This window comes from Pelobates fuscus, chromosome 2, assembly GCF_036172605.1.
Source record: "Pelobates fuscus isolate aPelFus1 chromosome 2, aPelFus1.pri, whole genome shotgun sequence".
Classification (NCBI taxonomy): Eukaryota; Metazoa; Chordata; class Amphibia; order Anura; family Pelobatidae; genus Pelobates; species Pelobates fuscus.
Window position 1 is genome coordinate 138653371 of NC_086318.1, and position 23109 is coordinate 138676479.

The 23109-nt window shown below is 42.4% G+C and overlaps 1 protein-coding gene across 1 annotated transcript; it reads left to right on the plus strand.

Moving 5' to 3' along the window:
* Positions 1 to 4399: 4399 nt before the first annotated feature.
* LOC134586205 (HUWE1-associated protein modifying stress responses-like) lies at positions 4400 to 5038 on the plus strand. The gene has a single exon (XM_063441701.1). It carries the CDS (start codon positions 4400 to 4402, stop codon positions 5036 to 5038), a length of 639 nt encoding a protein of 212 aa, XP_063297771.1.
* Positions 5039 to 23109: the final 18071 nt, after the last annotated feature.

Consider the following 23109-nt stretch of genomic DNA (forward strand, 5'->3'; position numbering starts at 1 on the left):
CCCCTCTCTTTCCCTTTTTTCTTTCTGTACCCCTTTTATTGAATAAAAAAATGAATACAATTCCAATTGAAAGGAAAACAAAAATAGCTGCTTGTGCCAGGAGCACACATATTCTAAACTCCCAACTGGCATTGTCTCTAAAAAAAAGTCGTTGAGGAGCCAACTCGTAAAGAGGCTATACTAGATTTAGTGTTAACAAATGGAGATTTGGTATCAGATATTACTGTAGGTAAAAGTTTAGGATCCAGTGATCATCAGTCAGTGTGGTTTAATATAAGAACAGTAACTGAGTCACACCACACAAAAACAAAAGTTTTAGACTTTAAAAAAACAGACTTTTCTAAAATTAGAATATGTGTAAAGGAGCCATTATCAGACTGGAGCAATTTAAATGGAGTCCAAGAGAAATGGGATTATTTAAAAGTTGCACTGCTGAAGGCAACAGAAAATTGCATTAGGCTTGTCAATAAAAGCAAAAAATTCAATAAACCACTGTGGTACTCCGCAGATGTGGCCAAAATAGTAAAAAACAAAAAGTTTGCATTTAGTAATTATAAAAAAACCTAGAGTGAGGAAGACAGAATGATCTATAAGATTAGGCAGAAAGAGGCTAAGCAAGTTACAAGAGCTTCCAAATCACACACAGAAGAGAAAATAGCACAGTCAGTAAAAAAGGGGACAAAACATTTTCTAGATACATAATGAGAAAAGGAAAGTAAAACAAAGATTAGTTAGATTAAAAACAAAAGAAGGAAGGTATGAATAAGAGGATAAAAGTCTAGCTGACTGCCTCAATTAATATTTTTGTTCAGTATTTACAGATGAAAATGAAGGAAAGGGAAATCAGTTAGGAAAAAGAACAAATTAGTCATTTAGTACATGTGAGTTTACAGAAGAAGAGGTTATATTTCAACTGTCAAAAGTAAAGACAAATAAGTCAATGGGACCTGATGGAATACACCCACAGTTATTAAAAGAGCTTAGTGGTGTACTAGCAAAACCATTAACAGATTTTTTTAACCAATCATTGTTAACAGGAGTAGTCCCAGAAGATTGGAAGTTAGCGAATGTTGTGCCCATTCACAAGAAAGGTAGTAGGGAGGAGTCGGGCAACTATAGGCCAGTAAGCCTTACTTCAGTAGTGGGGAAAGTAATGGAAACCATGTTAAAGGATAGGATTGTTGAACATCTAAAAACACATGGATTGCAAGATCAGAGACAACATGGGTTTACTCAGGGAGATCATGCCAAACTAATGTTATTGATTTTTGTGCAGTAGACATTGCTTACCTAGATTTCAGTAAGGCTTTTGACACTGTTGCACATAGAAGGCTTATCAATAAATTGCAATCTTTAAGTTTGGATTCCAATATTGTTGAATGGGTAAGGCGGTAAGGCAGTGGCTGAGTGACTGGCAACAGAGGGTTGTAGTCAATGGAGTATATTCAAAGCTTGGGCTTGTCACCAGTGTGGTACCTCAGGGATCTGTACTTGGACCCATTCTCTTTAATATTTTTATTAGTGATATTGCAGAAGGTCTTGATGGTAAGGCATGTCTTTTTGCTGATGATACTAAGATATGTAACAGGGTTGATGTCCCAGGAGGGATAAGCCAAATGGCAAATGATTTAGGTAAACTAGAAAAATGGTCAGAATTGTGGCAACTGACATTTAGTGTGGATAAGTGCAAGATAATGCATCTTGGTCGTAAAAACCCAAGGGCAGAGTACAGAATATTTGATAGAGTCCTAACCTCAACATCTGAGGAAAGGGATTTAGGGATGATTATTTCTGATGACTGAAACGTAGGCAGACAATGTAATAGAGCAGCAGGAAATGCTAGCAGAATGCCTGGTTGTATAGGGAGAGGTATTAGCAGTAGAAAGAGGGAAGTGCTCATGCCATTGTACAGAACACTGGTGAGACCTCACTTGGAGTATTGTACGCAGTACTGGAGACCATATCTTCAGAAGGATATTGATACTTTAGAGAGAGTTCAGAGAAGGGCAACTAAACTGGTTCATGGATTGCAGGATAAAACTTACCAGGAAAGGAAAAGGACCTTAACATGTATAGCTTGGAGGAAAGACGAGACAGGGGGGATATGATAGAAACATTTAAATACATAAAGGGAATCAACACAGTAAAGGAGGAGACCATATTTAAAAGAAGAAAAACTACCACAACAAGAGGACATAGTCTTAAATTAGAGGGGCAAAGGTTTAAAAATAATACCAGGAAGTATTACTTTACTGAGAGGGTAGTGGATGCATGGAATAGCCTTCCAGCTGAAGCGGTAGAGGTTAACACAGTAAAGGAGTTTAAGCATGCGTGGGATAGGCATAAGGCTATCCTAACTATAAGATAAGGCTAGGGACTAATGAAAGTATTTACAAAATTGGGAAGACTAGATGGGCCGAATGGTTCTTAAAGAGTGACAAGGGAGGGAGGGAGGGGGAAAAAGAGTGACAAGGGAGGGAGGGGGAGAAAGAAAGTGACAAGGGAGGGAGTGAGGGGGAGAAATAAAGTGACAAGGGAGGGAGGGAGGGGGAGAAAAAGAGTGACAAGGGAGGGAGGGAGGGGGAGAAAGAGAGTGACAAGGGAGGGAGAGAGATTGACATCCATCACACAAACACACACACACTCACACAATCATGCTACCCTTACACACACAGAAACACACAATGCATCCTTACACACACACAATGCACCCCGTACACACACACAATCACACAATCATGCAACCCTTACACACACAGAAGCACACAATGCATTCCTTACACACATTCAATGCACCCCGTGCACACACTCAATGCACCCCTTACAGACGCACACACTGCATCCCGTACATACACAGAAACACACCATGGAGCCCTTACACATACAAACACAGATTCACACAATGCATTCCTTACACACATATCAGGACATCCCCTACACACTCCACCCCCTGTGAACAAACTCATTGGTGGAACATGAAGGTGGACCCTGGGACCCAGACCTTGAGCTGTGTAAAGGGCCCCCAAAAAATGGAGCTGCTTCCCGTTCTCCCAAAACATTGATTTTTGTGACCACAGTTACAAACAGCCTCCAGAGAGCCTGTTCTACACCAGACCAGTGGAGCCAGACTGCAGCTAGAGCCCATCATCATCCTCATCTGGTTGTAAGTAGGCAATCTAGCATATTATTCGTGGCACTAATCTCTAATTTACCTCACATTAAAGAAACACTATAGTCCCCAGAACCACTGCAGCTTAATGTAGTGGTTCTGGTGTCTATAGCCTGTCCCTGCAGGCCTTTTAATGTAAAAACGGCGGCACTCCAGCACTGGCGTTAGTTAACATGGCAGAAAAATATTGGAAAGGGTTAGGGGGGCTACTAATAAGGATAGGGGGAGAGGGGGAGGTAGAAAATTAATTGGAAGGGTTTATGGGGGCTACTAATATGGATGGGAGGAGGGGGGAGGTAGAAAAATTATTGGAAGGGGTTAGGGGAGTACTAATATAAATGGAAGGGGTAGGGTGGGTTCTAATATGCATGGAAGGGGTTAGGGGGTACGAATATGCATGGAAGGGGTTAGGGGGGTACTAATATGCATGGAAGAGGTAGGGGTGGTTCTAATATTCATGGGAGGGGAAAGGGTGGTTCTAATCAGGAGGATCCCAGCGCTGTATCCGGGTAAGTAAAACCCCTTCCCTGTAGTGACCCTTTAATGTTATTATTTAATCATTTATATAGCGACTGCAAATTCCGTAGCGCTGTACAATGGGATAAACAACTCCTAGTTTACGGAATAAGAATATACCTGGTGAGTAAAAATGCTATCCCCCCCAGATTTTTTGGGGTTCCTACGCCCATGGCCCTGCCCTAGGGTAGCAAATATTTGAATAAATACATCACCTGGCTTAACATAGTGGGACGTATGGTACACAAACAAGCAAAAATATAAATGGGGTGTGTAAATGGGAGGGGATAATTTAACCATATCCAAGACTGGCACTCAAAAGTTTTTTCACCCAGCTGACCCTGATCCTTGGCTCACCATGAAAGAAAATTGTTTAAAAACAAAATTAACAAAAATAAAACTGGATGGAAGACATAATCAATAATTAGGTGTTCTAAGTAGATCAAAGTCAAAGCTTAAGGTAAAACGCTTTTTTATTCAGTTTATGAGATGTGGAGACACTCTGGGGTACGTGTTTCTATTACAGAAACTTTTCATTTGGTTTGACAGAATTCTAAATCCGTTTCCATGACATATAGAATGTTTAGGTCAACTGCCATTATTGCCTCAAAAGCACACATTGTATTTAGTGACAGCTTCAATAGTAAGCATATTTATGTTAAAGAAGCTGAAAGAAAAAATCCCTCACACTTATTGACAGTCTGCTTATAAATAATGAACAATAGAAGGAAGAATAGGAAAAGTGAGATATGGAAGCAAAGACCCAGGCCGTATTTCACTAAATGGGAGGAGCGTTGTTTGAGGAAGGCACAACAGAAAGAGCAGAAACCAGAATGGAAGGCCGAGCAGAGTAAGCAAAAACTCTGGCCCCACCTAAAGAGGTTAGCCACAGCAGTGGGGAAACTTTATGAGCAGGGACTTTGTAGACAACAAGGGCTGTGTCTGTGGATCCCATTCCAGGATGCTGCTAATTCTCTCACCAGTCTTTACAAAGAAAGTATGGATGCTCATCAACAATGCTTTGGCTTAGGATCTGAAATAGGACATCAAAGGCTCAATAAAGAACTGTTAGCCTGGGTAAATCAATGTCAACCTACTATTATGAAAGAAGATTTAATAAGAGTTCTACTTGAAAAAGTACCATCTCCAAGGAGCTCACATGATCCACCACATATGGCTGATGAATCATCCGTAGCAGCATCTCTCCACGGTTTATTAAATGGCAGAATGGCAAGCATGAGTACTCACTCTACCATCCCAGCATCTAGCAGCAGGTTGCGAAAGCGCACCTTGGCACAGTGCTGCGATCTATTTACAGATTCACCACCCTGTAAACGAAAGAGACTGATTTGACTACATTTCAACTGTTTTTAGATAATGATTGTTTTAAAATATGTATGTATTGATATAAATAAATAATTTTAAAGGATAAATCTTGTGTTTTGTTGTGTATTTTGTGAGGTAGTAAATGAGAGTAAATTAATTTTTATTTCAAAGTTTGGTATTTTATAATATGGAAAACACATAAGAAAAAAAATTAAACAACCTCTCTTTTGGTCCTCATTCTGTGTAACGCAATGTGCATCCTATACAAGGCATAACATTTATACTTTATTAGTCTATTGTCATTACAAAGCAAGATAATTTTTTTTAAATTGATTGTAACTCATCATTCATGACATATCTGATAATTCCTTAAGATGAACCTTTTGAAATGTGAGGTCCTCGATATCACCACCCTGACAGAAGAATATGATAATCTGGAACCCAAATTCCCATTCCGCTGGTGCACAGAAAAAAATGAAGTTTCTAGGTACCTGGGTGACGGCTGACCCACTCGATCTCTACCATGCAAACTTCCTGCCTCTAGTACGCAACACCTTTGAAGACCTCAAGCAGGGGTCATACCCATATATATCCTGGTTCGGACGCATTGCAGTTCTAAAGATGAATGTTCTGCCGCAAACATAAATAAATTATGTTAAAGGACAAATCTTGTGTATTTTGTGAAGTAGTAAATGAGTGTGAATTACTTTTTATTTCAACATTTAGTATTTTATAATAGGGAAATAACATAAGAAAAAAAAAAAGAAAAAAAACTCTCTTTAGTCCTCATTCTGTTTGATGCAATGTGCATCCTATATAAGGGATAACAGTTATACTTTATTAGTCTATTGTCATTGCAAAGCTAGATATTTTTTTTTTTAAATTGACATTGGATCGTACAGCTGACTGATCTCCGGTTTGCCACACTCTATGGAACTGGAAGGCACTTAGAGGCCTGAATCCTATCTCCCCTTAACCGAGTCTCCTGATACCTCTGCAACATAACAAAAACCTGGGGGGGAGGGTTTCCTTCCCGTGCATGGGCCTTTATAGACAGAAACTTGTTCATCTCTATTCGCATGCAACACTTCCTGTCAATCTCACAGGCCAGCCTCCTAAGGCAGGACATCCAGAGTAAAGGGTAGTGCAAGCACAGCTAATGCTTTATGGGGACAGTTCCCTGGCATCCCAGAGTGGAACACCAGGGAATAAAGTCAGGACAGTTTGGAGTCATGTAATATTTCCTGAAAACAGAATGACCATCTTCACACACCCTTGCCAAGTTTTGGAGAAAATGCAAGGCTGAGTTAATAACTATCCCACTGCAGGTTATTTTTTAATGACAAATAGACTGATCTTCAATGATGCATTTTGGGGCATTTTAGTAGCTCACACATTTAAATTGTTCCACAAAATATAAAAAAAGCTTTTTACTTGCTTTTTTCCAGTGCCATGTTCCACTCCCTCAGCGCTGTTCAAGGCCGGATTTAGGGCTGTGCGAGATGGACGACCGAATTCAATAAAACCCCTCTGCAAAAAACTACATTCTTATACACACACTATACATGGATGGGGGGCAGTAAGGTCGTCCCTGGCGCTGCTCATGTCCCCACCTTCCATTGCCATTGGGGACATGATGCACATGTGCATCCAAGCTTGCATCCATGCTTCCCCATAGGAAAGCATTGTATACAATGCTTTTCTATGAGCTTCCATGTCATGTGACTGAGTTTTATGCAGTGGGTGCAGCAGAAGCACCTCTAGTGCCTGTCAGGAGGACAGCCACTAAATATTTATTTAACCCTGCAGTGTAAATATTACAGTTTCTAAAAAAGGTTTAAACTGACAAGACCACTGCACCCAGACCATGTTATTGAGAGGAAATATAGCCCATGGAGCAGCACAGCTTAGTGGAATAGGGCCGTGTCAGAGCTAGAAGGCGGGCATTCATAGTTAGTGTGTTTGGATTGGATAGCAATCTGGGATGGGCAGTCAGATACATATAGGGCAGCCATCTTATAATTGTCCCATTCTAATGCTTTCTCACAGACCTTGTTGTTGCCGCCCCTCCCACCCTCCCTGATTTTGGTTAGGTTTGGAGTTATCCTCCATCTGGTCACAGCACCTGGATAGGTAAATTGGGGGCGTGGAATGGGTTGTTATTATGGATTGAATTAATTATGTGTCTGGCAATTTAAACAAAAATAAAACAAAGAAAAAGAAAAGATAAAACAATACAAAAAGATTGGGGGCTGTGGGTGCAGCCCTACCCCATCTTTTTGTATTGTTTTATCTATTTGTTGAAGGATTTGAGGGGTATCCTTCGTTTGGGTTGCTTCCCATTTACATATTGTCTGTTAATTAGCGCTGATTTCCTGTTGTATTTTGTAAAACAAAAAGAAAAGCCTTGCTCTTCTGAGCACTAACTCCTCTAACTGCTTTTGGGAGGCTTACCCGCTTCCAACCATATAAAATACACATTTTTGCACAGATCTTTTTTTTTTTTAAATATATGTTTCCTTTCTCCTTCAGAACACAAAGACTCTTGTAGGGAGAAATGCAGTCTCGCACACTGCTTGTCCGTCTCCCTGTGAATACCTGACAGGGAAATTTTATAGCAGTCCTGTGCTAATCATTGCCAACAGGTGAGCAGCTATCTGTGTGATCCAGAACTCCTGGATTGGATTGCTCACCTGCTGTGCTGTATATAAACTGTGGAATGGAACAATGGCCCTCCCTTCACTCCAAATGCTCCACCCCCGGAATCCATATTAAATTGCAAAATTGCTCTGACTAAAACAGACAGACCTTCTTCCTGGAGCTATTGATATTCCAATACTATTGGAGAAATATACTCTCCATCTATAACAATGCCTTGCACTCTGTCACACATCCTCCCCCTCAGCTCAAACAGAGTGGGGTGAGCGACCATTGTCATAAGGGTATGTTTTCGTGAACATTTTTATAGCACATGAAGGACTCTCTTCATGCGCTGCACATTTTGAAACATCCCGAAAGATACTATACAGATGGTATATGGTACCAACCCATCTTAGATCAATTTACTCGGAAACAGAAGAGATATGCTGGAGGTGCCATTTACATAAAGGTACCATGCTGCACATGTGGTGGTCATGTGAGAAGGTAAATACTCTCTGGAAAGATATAGAATTAGTAGCTCAGGAAGTTACATCTTATAAGATTGAACACACATCGAAGATGATACTCCTTAAAGTCCTTCCAGGAAATATAGATAAAGTCTCACGGAAAATCATATTTCTTCTCTTAACAACAGCAACACTAATAGCCAGAAATTGGAAATCTTCAAACTTGCCATCTTTACAAGAAATAAAAAAATTAATGACCACTACAGTGGACTATGAACTTATCATGTGGAATCAGACAAAAATAGGAAAATTAAGCCATAAAGTGGCAGACTTATTTTCAATAACCTCCTTATTAATTATTAAATGTGAAAAGTGAAAAGATATTGGATCAGAATCAAAATCCAACTAACCAATAATTAACAAAACAAATGTATATCGGCACAGAGATTTTATTTTTCTTTACCCCTACTTCAATACTCCCCTTTTCCTTGTTTCTCCCCTCTTTTTATCTATTTATTTATTTCCCCTTTTCCCTACTAGGGACCCAAATGGATTTATGATTTAAATATATTCAATATTAGAACTAGATAGTAGCTCAATAAAATAAATATACTAAATATAAGATAAGTTAAACCTTAAGATAAATATCAAAAAGACATTATTCTAATTTGAACACTATATAGAGGTGATTTACATAATATGTAAAAAAAAAAAAGTGAATGTATGGTAAATCAACCCCCTCTCTTTCCCTTTTTTCTTTCTGTACCCCTTTTATTGAATAAAAAAAATGAATACAATTCCAATTGAAAGGAAAACAAAAATAGCTGCTTGTGCCAGGAGCACACATATTCTAAACTCCCAACTGGCATTGTCTCTAAAAAAAAGTCGTTGAGGAGCCAACTCGTAAAGAGGCTATACTAGATTTAGTGTTAACAAATGGAGATTTGGTATCAGATATTACTGTAGGTAAAAGTTTAGGATCCAGTGATCATCAGTCAGTGTGGTTTAATATAAGAACAGTAACTGAGTCACACCACACAAAAACAAAAGTTTTAGACTTTAAAAAAACAGACTTTTCTAAAATTAGAATATGTGTAAAGGAGCCATTATCAGACTGGAGCAATTTAAATGGAGTCCAAGAGAAATGGGATTATTTAAAAGTTGCACTGCTGAAGGCAACAGAAAATTGCATTAGGCTTGTCAATAAAAGCAAAAAATTCAATAAACCACTGTGGTACTCCGCAGATGTGGCCAAAATAGTAAAAAACAAAAAGTTTGCATTTTGTAATTATAAAAAAACCTAGAGTGAGGAAGACAGAATGATCTATAAGATTAGGCAGAAAGAGGCTAAGCAAGTTATAAGAGCTTCCAAATCACACACAGAAGAGAAAATAGCACAGTCAGTAAAAAAGGGGACAAAACATTTTCTAGATACTGTCACGATACCTTACCTGTCCTCCTCGTACCCACGCACCACAGCGTCCTCCTTCACTGAGCGGCACGGCACTTCTGACGCCGGCCGCTCACTCAGAGCGGAATTTCTAAGTTCGGCGCATGCGCGCCACGGCCGTCGGCTTGAAGCCGACAAGGTCCTGACGCGGCCACGCCCTGGACCTTTTGGGGGCGTGGTTTTAAGGCTACACACACCACACTATAAAAGGGCTGCCCTGACAGCAGTAAGACGCCCTAGTGTGGTTCTTGCTGGTTCCCCTAGTGCTATTTCTGTGACATTTGTATTCTATCCTGGTATTCGACTTTTGGCTCCTCTATTTGACTATTCTACTCTCTGGTTCCCTGTACTTTGGCTTGCTTATCGTTATTCCCGTCTTCTGTTATCCCTTGACCTCTGGCTATCCCATTTGACTACTCTAACGTGAGTCCGGCCATTCTAAGGTCCGGTATACGTTCTATAGTTAGGTTACACTCTGCGAGAAGTGGTCACTGTCGTGACATTACACTAGGGCCATGGACCCTGCAGGTGTTAACCCTCTTGGACTTGGTACGGACAATAGGTTTGAGGAACTGGACCATCGTATGGACCAGATCGCCCTCGCCGTACAGACGTTAATTAACCGTACTGCTTATCTCCAGCCGGAGGAGCAGACTCCGAGTCAGAGACCCCAGGAGCATCCCATGGAAGTGCTACCTACAGGCACTTCCAATCAGGCTACAGCACCTCTCAGGTATGGGGGTGATCCTAACGGATGCAGGGGGTTCTTGAACCAGATAAGCATCTATTTTGAACTCCATCCTAGAGCTTACCCTACCGATAGGGCTAAGATTGGGTATATTATCACCCTGTTAGTAGATAGAGCTTTAACCTGGGCTAATCCCTTGTGGGAGAATGACAACCCAATAGTCTTTAATTATACTAACTTTGTTGCAGCTTTCAGGAGAACTTTTGATACCCCAGGCAGAAAAACTAACGCTGCCAAATCCTTATTACGTCTAAGACAAGGTACCCGTTCTCTAGTAGATTATGCTTTGGAGTTCCGTACTTTAGCTGCAGAAGTCAGATGGAACGAACAAGCATTTGTGGATGTGTTCCTAAATGGAGTGTCTGATAGAATCTTAGATGAAGTGGCCACAAGAGATTTACCAGACACTCTAGAGGAATTAATAACATATCTGGCTCATATTGATGAACGCCTTAGGTATAGGCAGAATACCAGAGAGAGACCTAGGAGAGTACCGGAACGTCTTGCTCTGACCTATCCCTCGTCAGAGACCCCTCCAGAACCCATGCAATTAGGGGCTACAAGATTGTCTGAGACAGAGAGACAATACCGTAGGAGGGAAGGTTTATGTTTATATTGTGGCAGGAAGGGACATACACGAGTGAATTGTCCTAGCCGACCGGAAAACTCTCGCACCTAAGTCCGCAGGGGGGACAGGCCTTGGGTGTTATGTGTATGTCCTCCTTCAATGATAAAAAAGATCTCCGGCTTCTTCTACCTATTACTCTAGAATGGGAGGGAAAGAAAGTATCCACCCTTGCTTTAATTGATTCTGGGGCTGCCGAGAATTTTGTAGATCACCTATTCGGGCAGAAAAATACTCTCCCATTCCAAAAAAGATCTGCACCCTTGGCCGTTGAGGCCATAGATGGTAGACCATTATCAATACCTCTTATTACCCAGGAAACCATTCCCCTGGTATTATCTACAGGTCTTCTTCATAGGGAGGTTATCACCTTGCAACAGATAACATCTCCTATCTTTCCTGTAATCCTTGGGTTTCCTTGGTTAGCCCAGCATAATCCGTTGATTGATTGGGAAAAGAGGGAGATTATTAAATGGGGAGAATCTTGTCACAGTAAATGCATTACTCCGATTAAACCAGTGGGGTTAATCAATATACCTACTATGGAACCATTGACCACTCAAATACCCAACCAATATATTGATCTTAAAGATGTTTTTGAACCTAAAGAGGCAGAAAAATTACCTCCTCATCGTCCCTACGATTGTTCTATTGAATTGTTACCCGGCACTATGCCTCCACGAGGTACAGTTTATCCCCTGTCGATAGCCGAGAATAAAGTATTAGAGGAGTACATTGCCGAGAACTTAAAGAAGGGGTTTATCACTAAATCTTCATCGCCTGCGGGCGCTGGGTTTTTCTTTGTATCTAAGAAAGAGGGGGATTTAAGACCCTGTATTGATTACAGAGGGTTAAATAAGATTACTATACGTAATGCTTATCCTATCCCCTTAGTGACTGAGCTATTTGACAGGTTGAAAGGAGCTACTGTCTTTTCTAAACTAGATTTGCGGGGAGCATATAATTTAATCAGAATAAAAGAAGGGCATGAATGGAAGACTGCTTTTAATACTCGTTATGGTCATTATGAGTATCGAGTTATGCCTTTCGGGTTATGCAACGCCCCAGCAGTCTTCCAGGACTTCATTAACGATGTGTTACGAGACTTTTTACAAATGTTTGTAATAGTATACTTGGATGATATCCTGATTTACTCTAAAAACATGAACGAACACTATGAACATGTCAGATTGGTTCTTTCAAAGTTATTAGAGAATGGTCTCTATTGTAAACTGGAGAAATGTTTGTTCCACAAGGAAGAAGTGCATTTCCTGGGATATATCATTTCTAGTACGGGTTTCAAAATGGAGCCGAAAAAGTTAGAGGCCATTCAGCAATGGCCCTTACCAGTTGGACTTAAAGCAATCCAACGCTTCTTGGGGTTTGCCAATTACTATAGGAAATTCATTAAAGGATTTTCTTCAATAACAGCCCCTATTACTGCTATGACTAAGAAGGGAAGGAATCACAGGGAATGGTGCATAGAAGCTAAGAGAGCTTTTGATTCATTAAAAGAAGCCTTTTCCTCAGCACCAGTGTTACGACATCCTGATCCTTCTCGTCCTTTTATACTGGAGGTAGATGCATCCGAGTCAGGGATAGGAGCAATACTATCTCAAAGACCTTCGGATGATCAACCATTGCATCCATGTGGGTTTTTCTCTAAGAAATTAACAGAAACTGAGAAAAGATACGATATAGGGGAGAGAGAGTTGTTGGCAATTATTTCTGCCCTTAAAGAATGGCGATACTTGCTTGAAGGGTCACCCATCCCTGTTACCATTTTTACAGATCATAAAAACCTCTCTTACTTCAGTGAAGCCAAGAAAATGTCTGACAGACAAGTACGTTGGTCTTTATATCTCAATCGTTTCAATTATATTGTTACATATAGGCCAGGGTCAAAAAATATTAAGGCTGATGCCCTATCCCGTCAATATGAACCTTTTACATCCTCCAATGAAGTTATGTCCTCTTTAATTCCTAAGAATCGTATTGTCACCACTGTCTATGCTAGAGTCTCATCGGGATTAATAGAGGAAATCTCTACATTCCAAGATCGCACTACCTTGACTGTTCCACAAGGAAAACTATATGTGCCATTAGCCTATCGGGATAGAGTACTATCCCTCATGCATGACTCCAAAATGGCAGGGCATCAAGGGATACATAAAACCACATCATTGCTGGCGGAACGGTTCTGGTGGCCTTCCTATAAGAAGGATGTTTGTGAGTTTGTCCTTGCTTGTGGTATTTGTTCCGCTACTAAATCTCCTAAGGGTCGCCCTATAGGACTCCTCATGCCCTTGCCTATCCCGGAGACTCCATGGTCGAGTATTGCCATGGATTTTGTAGTAGACCTACCCCCTTCTAAGAACTACACTGTCATATTAACGATAATTGACAGATTCTCCAAGATGTCTCATTTGGTCCCTCTTTATAAATTACCTACATCATCTGAACTGGCTTCTATATTTATAAGAGAGGTGGTCCGTTTACATGGGGTACCCCATGATATTGTCTCTGATAGGGGACCTCAATTTATTTCTCGTTTCTGGAAAGCGTTTTGTGGACAGTTGGGAATCAAACTTAACCTTTCCTCTTCTTATCATCCCCAATCTAATGGTGTTACGGAAAGGATGAACCAATGCCTGGAACAATACATCCGTTGTTTCACTTCGGTTCATCAAGATAACTGGGCGGACTTGTTATCATGGGCAGAATTTGCTCACAACCATCATGTCCATGAATCCACTTTACACAGCCCCTTTTTTATCAATTATGGGTTTAACCCTACGACTTTACCAAGTTCCGTTCATTCTACAGGAGTGCCAAGTGTGGATGACACCGTTAGGAATATGAGGGAAACTTGGTTAGGGGTTAAACAAATCTTGACTCAAAAGGCTAGTGTGTACAAAGCTAATGCAAACAGGCATCGGAAACCTGCTCCCACGTTCGTGATCGGGGATAAAGTGTGGTTAAGTACCCGTAACATTAAACTTAAGGTCCCATCTATGAAATTTGCTCCCAGATTCATTGGTCCATTTCAGGTCCTCAAACGTGTCAACCCTGTTTGTTACAGTCTTCGTTTACCCTCTAATATGAAAATACCGAATTCGTTTCATGTCTCACTTCTCAAACCATTAATATGTAATCGGTTTACTCGTAATACCCCTCCTCCTCTTCCTGAAGTTGTGGAGGGACAAAACGAATATGAAGTGAGGTCTATTTTGGGTTCTCGTTTTTCTAGGGGTAAACTTCAATACCTTTTAGACTGGAAGGGTTATGGTCCTGAGGATTGTTCGTGGGTGGACACTTCTGATGTGCACGCCCCTCGCCTGGTTCGTTTGTTTGAAAGGAGGCGTTCTAACCGCCCTGGGGGCGGTCCTTGTGGGGGGGGTACTGTCACGATACCTTACCTGTCCTCCTCGTACCCACGCACCACAGCGTCCTCCTTCACTGAGCGGCACGGCACTTCTGACGCCGGCCGCTCACTCAGAGCGGAATTTCTAAGTTCGGCGCAAGCGCGCCACGGCCGTCGGCTTGAAGCCGACAAGGTCCTGACGCGGCCACGCCCCCGGACCTTTTGGGGGCGTGGTTTTAAGGCTACACACACCACACTATAAAAGGGCTGCCCTGACAGCAGTAAGACGCCCTAGTGTGGTTCTTGCTGGTTCCCCTAGTGCTATTTCTGTGACATTTGTATTCTATCCTGGTATTCGACTTTTGGCTCCTCTATTTGACTATTCTACTCTCTGGTTCCCTGTACTTTGGCTTGCTTATCGTTATTCCCGTCTTCTGTTATCCCTTGACCTCTGGCTATCCCATTTGACTACTCTAATGTGAGTCCGGCCATTCTAAGGTCCGGTATACGTTCTATAGTTAGGTTACACTCTGCGAGAAGGGGTCACTGTCGTGACATTACACTAGGGCCATGGACCCTGCAGGTGTTAACCCTCTTGGACTTGGTACGGACAATAGATTTGAGGAACTGGACCATATCGTATGGACCAGATCGCCCTCGCCGTACAGACGTTAATTAACCGTACTGCTTATCTCCAGCCGGAGGAGCAGACTCCTAGTCAGAGACCCCAGGAGCATCCCATGGAAGTGCTACCTACAGGCACTTCCAATCAGGCTACAGCACCTCTCAGGTATGGGGGTGATCCTAACGGATGCAGGGGGTTCTTGAACCAGATAAGCATCTATTTTGAACTCCATCCTAGAGCTTACCCTACCGATAGGGCTAAGATTGGGTATATTATCACCCTGTTAGTAGATAGAGCTTTAACCTGGGCTAATCCCTTGTGGGAGAATGACAACCCAATAGTCTTTAATTATACTAACTTTGTTGCAGCTTTCAGGAGAACTTTTGATACCCCAGGCAGAAAAACTAACGCTGCCAAATCCTTATTACGTCTAAGACAAGGTACCCGTTCTCTAGTAGATTATGCTTTGGAGTTCCGTACTTTAGCTGCAGAAGTCAGATGGAACGAACAAGCATTTGTGGATGTGTTCCTAAATGGAGTGTCTGATAGAATCTTAGATGAAGTGGCCACAAGAGATTTACCAGACACTCTAGAGGAATTAATAACATATCTGGCTCATATTGATGAACGCCTTAGGTATAGGCAGAATACCAGAGAGAGACCTAGGAGAGTACCGGAACGTCTTGCTCTGACCTATCCCTCGTCAGAGACCCCTCCAGAACCCATGCAATTAGGGGCTACAAGATTGTCTGAGACAGAGAGACAATACCGTAGGAGGGAAGGTTTATGTTTATATTGTGGCAGGAAGGGACATACACGAGTGAATTGTCCTAGCCGACCGGAAAACTCTCGCACCTAAGTCCGCAGGGGGGACAGGCCTTGGGTGTTATGTGTATGTCCTCCTTCAATGATAAAAAAGATCTCCGGCTTCTTCTACCTATTACTCTAGAATGGGAGGGAAAGAAAGTATCCACCCTTGCTTTAATTGATTCTGGGGCTGCCGAGAATTTTGTAGATCACCTATTCGGGCAGAAAAATACTCTCCCATTCCAAAAAAGATCTGCACCCTTGGCCGTTGAGGCCATAGATGGTAGACCATTATCAATACCTCTTATTACCCAGGAAACCATTCCCCTGGTATTATCTACAGGTCTTCTTCATAGGGAGGTTATCACCTTGCAACAGATAACATCTCCTATCTTTCCTGTAATCCTTGGGTTTCCTTGGTTAGCCCAGCATAATCCGTTGATTGATTGGGAAAAGAGGGAGATTATTAAATGGGGAGAATCTTGTCACAGTAAATGCATTACTCCGATTAAACCAGTGGGGTTAATCAATATACCTACTATGGAACCATTGACCACTCAAATACCCAACCAATATATTGATCTTAAAGATGTTTTTGAACCTAAAGAGGCAGAAAAATTACCTCCTCATCGTCCCTACGATTGTTCTATTGAATTGTTACCCGGCACTATGCCTCCACGAGGTACAGTTTATCCCCTGTCGATAGCCGAGAATAAAGTATTAGAGGAGTACATTGCCGAGAACTTAAAGAAGGGGTTTATCACTAAATCTTCATCGCCTGCGGGCGCTGGGTTTTTCTTTGTATCTAAGAAAGAGGGGGATTTAAGACCCTGTATTGATTACAGAGGGTTAAATAAGATTACTATACGTAATGCTTATCCTATCCCCTTAGTGACTGAGCTATTTGACAGGTTGAAAGGAGCTACTGTCTTTTCTAAACTAGATTTGCGGGGAGCATATAATTTAATCAGAATAAAAGAAGGGCATGAATGGAAGACTGCTTTTATTACTCGTTATGGTCATTATGAGTATCGAGTTATGCCTTTCGGGTTATGCAACGCCCCAGCAGTCTTCCAGGACTTCATTAACGATGTGTTACGAGACTTTTTACAAATGTTTGTAATAGTATACTTGGATGATATCCTGATTTACTCTAAAAACATGTACGAACACTATGAACATGTCAGATTGGTTCTTTCAAAGTTATTAGAGAATGGTCTCTATTGTAAACTGGAGAAATGTTTGTTCCACAAGGAAGAAGTGCATTTCCTGGGATATATCATTTCTAGTACGGGTTTCAAAATGGAGCCGAAAAAGTTAGAGGCCATTCAGCAATGGCCCTTACCAGTTGGACTTAAAGCAATCCAACGCTTCTTGGGGTTTGCCAATTACTATAGGAAATTCATTAAAGGATTTTCTTCAATAACAGCCCCTATTACTGCTATGACTAAGAAGGGAAGGAATCACAGGGAATGGTGCATAGAAGCTAAGAGAGCTTTTGATTCATTAAAAGAAGCCTTTTCCTCAGCACCAGTGTTACGACATCCTGATCCTTCTCGTCCTTTTATACTGGAGGTAGATGCATCCGAGTCAGGGATAGGAGCAATACTATCTCAAAGACCTTCGGATGATCAACCATTGCATCCATGTGGGTTTTTCTCTAAGAAATTAACAGAAACTGAGAAAAGATACGATATAGGGGAGAGAGAGTTGTTGGCAATTATTTCTGCCCTTAAAGAATGGCGATACTTGCTTGAAGGGTCACCCATCCCTGTTACCATTTTTACAGATCATAAAAACCTCTCTTACTTCAGTGAAGCCAAGAAAATGTCTGACAGACAAGTACGTTGGTCTTTATATCTCAATCGTTTCAATTATATTGTTACATATAGGCCAGGGTCAAAAAATATTAAGGCTGATGCCCTATCCCGTCAATATGAACCTTTTACATCCTCCAATGAAGTTATGTCCTCTTTAATCCCTAAGAATCGTATTGTCACCACTGTCTATGCTAGAGTCTCATCGGGATTAATAGAGGAAATCTCTACATTCCAAGATCGCACTACCTTGACTGTTCCACAAGGAAAACTATATGTGCCATTAGCCTATCGGGATAGAGTACTATCCCTCATGCATGACTCCAAAATGGCAGGGCATCAAGGGATACATAAAACCACATCATTGCTGGCGGAACGGTTCTGGTGGCCTTCCTATAAGAAGGATGTTTGTGAGTTTGTCCTTGCTTGTGGTATTTGTTCCGCTACTAAATCTCCTAAGGGTCGCCCTATAGGACTCCTCATGCCCTTGCCTATCCCGGAGACTCCATGGTCGAGTATTGCCATGGATTTTGTAGTAGACCTACCCCCTTCTAAGAACTACACTGTCATATTAACGATAATTGACAGATTCTCCAAGATGTCTCATTTGGTCCCTCTTTATAAATTACCTACATCATCTGAACTGGCTTCTATATTTATAAGAGAGGTGGTCCGTTTACATGGGGTACCCCATGATATTGTCTCTGATAGGGGACCTCAATTTATTTCTCGTTTCTGGAAAGCGTTTTGTGGACAGTTGGGAATCAAACTTAACCTTTCCTCTTCTTATCATCCCCAATCTAATGGTGTTACGGAAAGGATGAACCAATGCCTGGAACAATACATCCGTTGTTTCACTTCGGTTCATCAAGATAACTGGGCGGACTTGTTATCATGGGCAGAATTTGCTCACAACCATCATGTCCATGAATCCACTTTACACAGCCCCTTTTTTATCAATTATGGGTTTAACCCTACGACTTTACCAAGTTCCGTTCATTCTACAGGAGTGCCAAGTGTGGATGACACCGTTAGGAATATGAGGGAAACTTGGTTAGGGGTTAAACAAATCTTGACTCAAAAGGCTAGTGTGTACAAAGCTAATGCGGACAGGCATCGGAAACCTGCTCCCACGTTCGTGATCGGGGATAAAGTGTGGTTAAGTACCCGTAACATTAAACTTAAGGTCCCATCTATGAAATTTGCTCCCAGATTCATTGGTCCATTTCAGGTCCTCAAACGTGTCAACCCTGTTTGTTACAGTCTTCGTTTACCCTCTAATATGAAAATACCGAATTCGTTTCATGTCTCACTTCTCAAACCATTAATATGTAATCGGTTTACTCGTAATACCCCTCCTCCTCTTCCTGAAGTTGTGGAGGGACAAAACGAATATGAAGTGAGGTCTATTTTGGGTTCTCGTTTTTCTAGGGGTAAACTTCAATACCTTCTAGACTGGAAGGGTTATGGTCCTGAGGATCGTTCGTGGGTGGACGCTTCTGATGTGCACGCCCCTCGCCTGGTTCGTTTGTTTGAAAGGAGGCGTTCTAACCGCCCTGGGGGCGGTCCTTGTGGGGGGGGTACTGTCACGATACCTTACCTGTCCTCCTCGTACCCACGCACCACAGCGTCCTCCTTCACTGAGCGGCACGGCACTTCTGACGCCGGCCGCTCACTCAGAGCGGAATTTCTAAGTTCGGCGCATGCGCGCCACGGCCGTTGGCTTGAAGCCGACAAGGTCCTGACGCGGCCATGCCCCCGGACCTTTTGGGGGCGTGGTTTTAAGGCTACACACACCACACTATAAAAGGGCTGCCCTGACAGCAGTAAGACGCCCTAGTGTGGTTCTTGCTGGTTCCCCTAGTGCTATTTCTGTGACATTTGTATTCTATCCTGGTATTCGACTTTTGGCTCCTCTATTTGACTATTCTACTCTCTGGTTCCCTGTACTTTGGCTTGCTTATCGTTATTCCCGTCTTCTGTTATCCCTTGACCTCTGGCTATCCCATTTGACTACTCTAACGTGAGTCCGGCCATTCTAAGGTCCGGTATACGTTCTATAGTTAGGTTACACTCTGCGAGAAGGGGTCACTGTCGTGACAGATACATAATGAGAAAAGGAAAGTAAAACAAGGATTAGTTAGATTAAAAACAAAAGAAGGAAGGTATGAAGAAGAGGATAAAAGTCTAGCTGACTGCCTCAATTAATATTTTTGTTCAGTATTTACAGATGAAAATGAAGGAAAGGGACCTCAGTTAGGAAAAAGAACAAATGAGTAATTTAGTACATGTGAGTTTACAGAGGAAGAGGTTATATTTCAACTGTCAAAAGTAAAGACAAATAAGTCAATGGGACCTGATGGAATACACCCACAGTTATTAAAAGAGCTTAGTGGTGTACTAGCAAAACCATTAACAGATTTTTTTAACCAATCATTGTTAACAGGAGTAGTCCCAGAAGATTGGAAGTTAGCGAATGTTGTGCCCATTCACAAGAAAGGTAGTAGGGAGGAGTCGGGCAACTATAGGCCAGTAAGCCTTACTTCAGTAGTGGGGAAAGTAATGGAAACCATGTTAAAGGATAGGATTGTTGAACATCTAAAAACACATGGATTGCAAGATCAGAGACAACATGGGTTTACTCAGGGAGATCATGCCAAACTAATCTTATTGATTTTTTTGATTGGGTACCTAAAATAATAGATCAGGGTGGTGCAGTAGACATTGCTTACCTAGATTTCAGTAAGGCTTTTGACACTGTTGCACATAGAAGGCTTATCAATAAATTGCAATCTTTAAGTTTGGATTCCAATATTGTTGAATGGGTAAGGCGGTAAGGCAGTGGCTGAGTGACTGGCAACAGAGGGTTGTAGTCAATGGAGTATATTCAAAGCTTGGGCTTGTCACCAGTGTGGTACCTCAGGGATCTGTACTTGGACCCATTCTCTTTAATATTTTTATTAGTGATATTGCAGAAGGTCTTGATGGTAAGGCATGTCTTTTTGCTGATGATACTAAGATATGTAACAGGGTTGATGTCCCAGGAGGGATAAGCCAAATGGCAAATGATTTAGGTAAACTAGAAAAATGGTCAGAATTGTGGCAACTGACATTTAGTGTGGATAAGTGCAAGATAATGCATCTTGGTCGTAAAAACCCAAGGGAAGAGTACAGAATATTTGATAGAGTCCTAACCTCAACATCCGAGGAAAGGGATTTAGGGATGATTATTTCTGATGACTGAAACGTAGGCAGACAATGTAATAGAGCAGCAGGAAATGCTAGCAGAATGCCTGGTTGTATAGGGAGAGGTATTAGCAGTAGAAAGAGGGAAGTGCTCATGCCATTGTACAGAACACTGGTGAGACCTCACTTGGAGTATTGTACGCAGTACTGGAGACCATATCTTCAGAAGGATATTGATACTTTAGAGAGAGTTCAGAGAAGGGCAACTAAACTGGTTCATGGATTGCAGGATAAAACTTACCAGGAAAGGAAAAGGACCTTAACATGTATAGCTTGGAGGAAAGACGAGACAGGGGGGATATGATAGAAACATTTAAATACATAAAGGGAATCAACACAGTAAAGGAGGAGACCATATTTAAAAGAAGAAAAACTACCACAACAAGAGGACATAGTCTTAAATTAGAGGGGCAAAGGTTTAAAAATAATACCAGGAAGTATTACTTTACTGAGAGGGTAGTGGATGCATGGAATAGCCTTCCAGCTGAAGCGGTAGAGGTTAACACAGTAAAGGAGTTTAAGCATGCGTGGGATAGGCATAAGGCTATCCTAACTATAAGATAAGGCTAGGGACTAATGAAAGTATTTACAAAATTGGGAAGACTAGATGGGCCGAATGGTTCTTAAAGAGTGACAAGGGAGGGAGGGAGGGGGAGAAAGAGTGACAAGGGAGGGAGGGGGAGAAAGAAAGTGACAAGGGAGGGAGTGAGGGGGAGAAATAAAGTGAAAAGGGAGGGAGGGAGGGGGAGAAAGAGAGTGACAAGGGAGGGAGGGAGCGGGAGAAAGAGAGTGACAAGGGAGGGAGGGAGGGGGAGAAAGAGAGTGACAAGGGAGGGAGAGAGATTGACATCCATCACACAAACACACACACACACACACACACTCACACAATCATGCAACCCTTACACACACAGAAACACACAATGCATCCTTACACACACACAATGCACCCCGTACACACACACAATCACACAATCATGCAACCCTTACACACACAGAAGCACACAATGCATTCCTTACACACATTCAATGCACCCCGTGCACACACTCAATGCACCCATTACAGACGCACACACTGCATCCCGTACATACACAGAAACACACCTTGGAGCCCTTACACATACAAACACAGATTCACACAATGCATTCCTTACACACATATCAGGACATCCCCTACACACTCCACCCCCTGTGAACAAACTCATTGGTGGAACATGAAGGTGGACCCTGGGACCCAGACCTTGAGCTGTGTAAAGGGCCCCCAAAAAATGGAGCTGCTTCCCGTTCTCCCAAAACATTGATTTTTGTGACCACAGTTACAAACAGCCTCCAGAGAGCCTGTTCTACACCAGACCAGTGGAGCCAGACTGCAGCTAGAGCCCATCATCATCCTCATCTGGTTGTAAGTGTCACGATCCCGGGGAACCCAACACGCTAACACACACACAGACACACACACAGAAAGTGTGCTGTACCGGTCCTTAGAGTGGCCGGGCTAAGCACACAAAGAATAGTCAGGAGACAAGCCGAGTAAGGGGAACCAGAAAACAGAATAACGAGAAACAAGCCGAGGTCAAAGGGTAGGAGAAAGTCACAAAGTCAGTATAACAAGCCAGAGGGTACGTAACCAGAAAGCACACGTTCACAATCGATACTATAAAGCAAAGACCACAACAGGGCACAGATAGACAGGAAAGGTAAGTATTTAAATCCTAGCCTGAATCCTGATTGGCTAACCACCAATCAGTATTAACAAACACACGTGGGGGATATCTATACCCCCCACTGTGTTTGTTGCACTGTAGCTTTAACGCCGGGTCACGTGAGTGACCCCGGCGCTTAGATAATAGTGCCGGCTCCCAGCGTGCAGCGTTAGACATGCTGCCGCTGGGAGGAGGAGAGGAGGACGCGAGCGGCGTGTCAGGAGGAGAGGACGCCGCTCGCTTAACGGTAAGGGGAGAGGGGACCGCGGGCGGCGACGGACCGAGGGTGAGTGCTGCGAGAGGATTGCAGCCTCCCCTCACCGCTGCCCGCGGAGCCCTGACATAACCCCCCCCTCGAAGACCGCCCAGGGGGCGGGAAGCCGAAGGCTTCAAAGGAAACCGCGCATGAAAGGAGCGGATCAAGGAGGGGGCGTCCAAGTCAGAGACAGAAACCCACGACCGCTCCTCCGGGCCATAACCCTTCCAATCAACCAGATACTGCAACCGACCTCGAGAGAAACGAGAATCAAGGAGAGCAGCCACCTCATATACGTCACTAGAGACCGCGCGGAGGGCATCGGAACGCCTGAGAGAGCCAGAGAACCG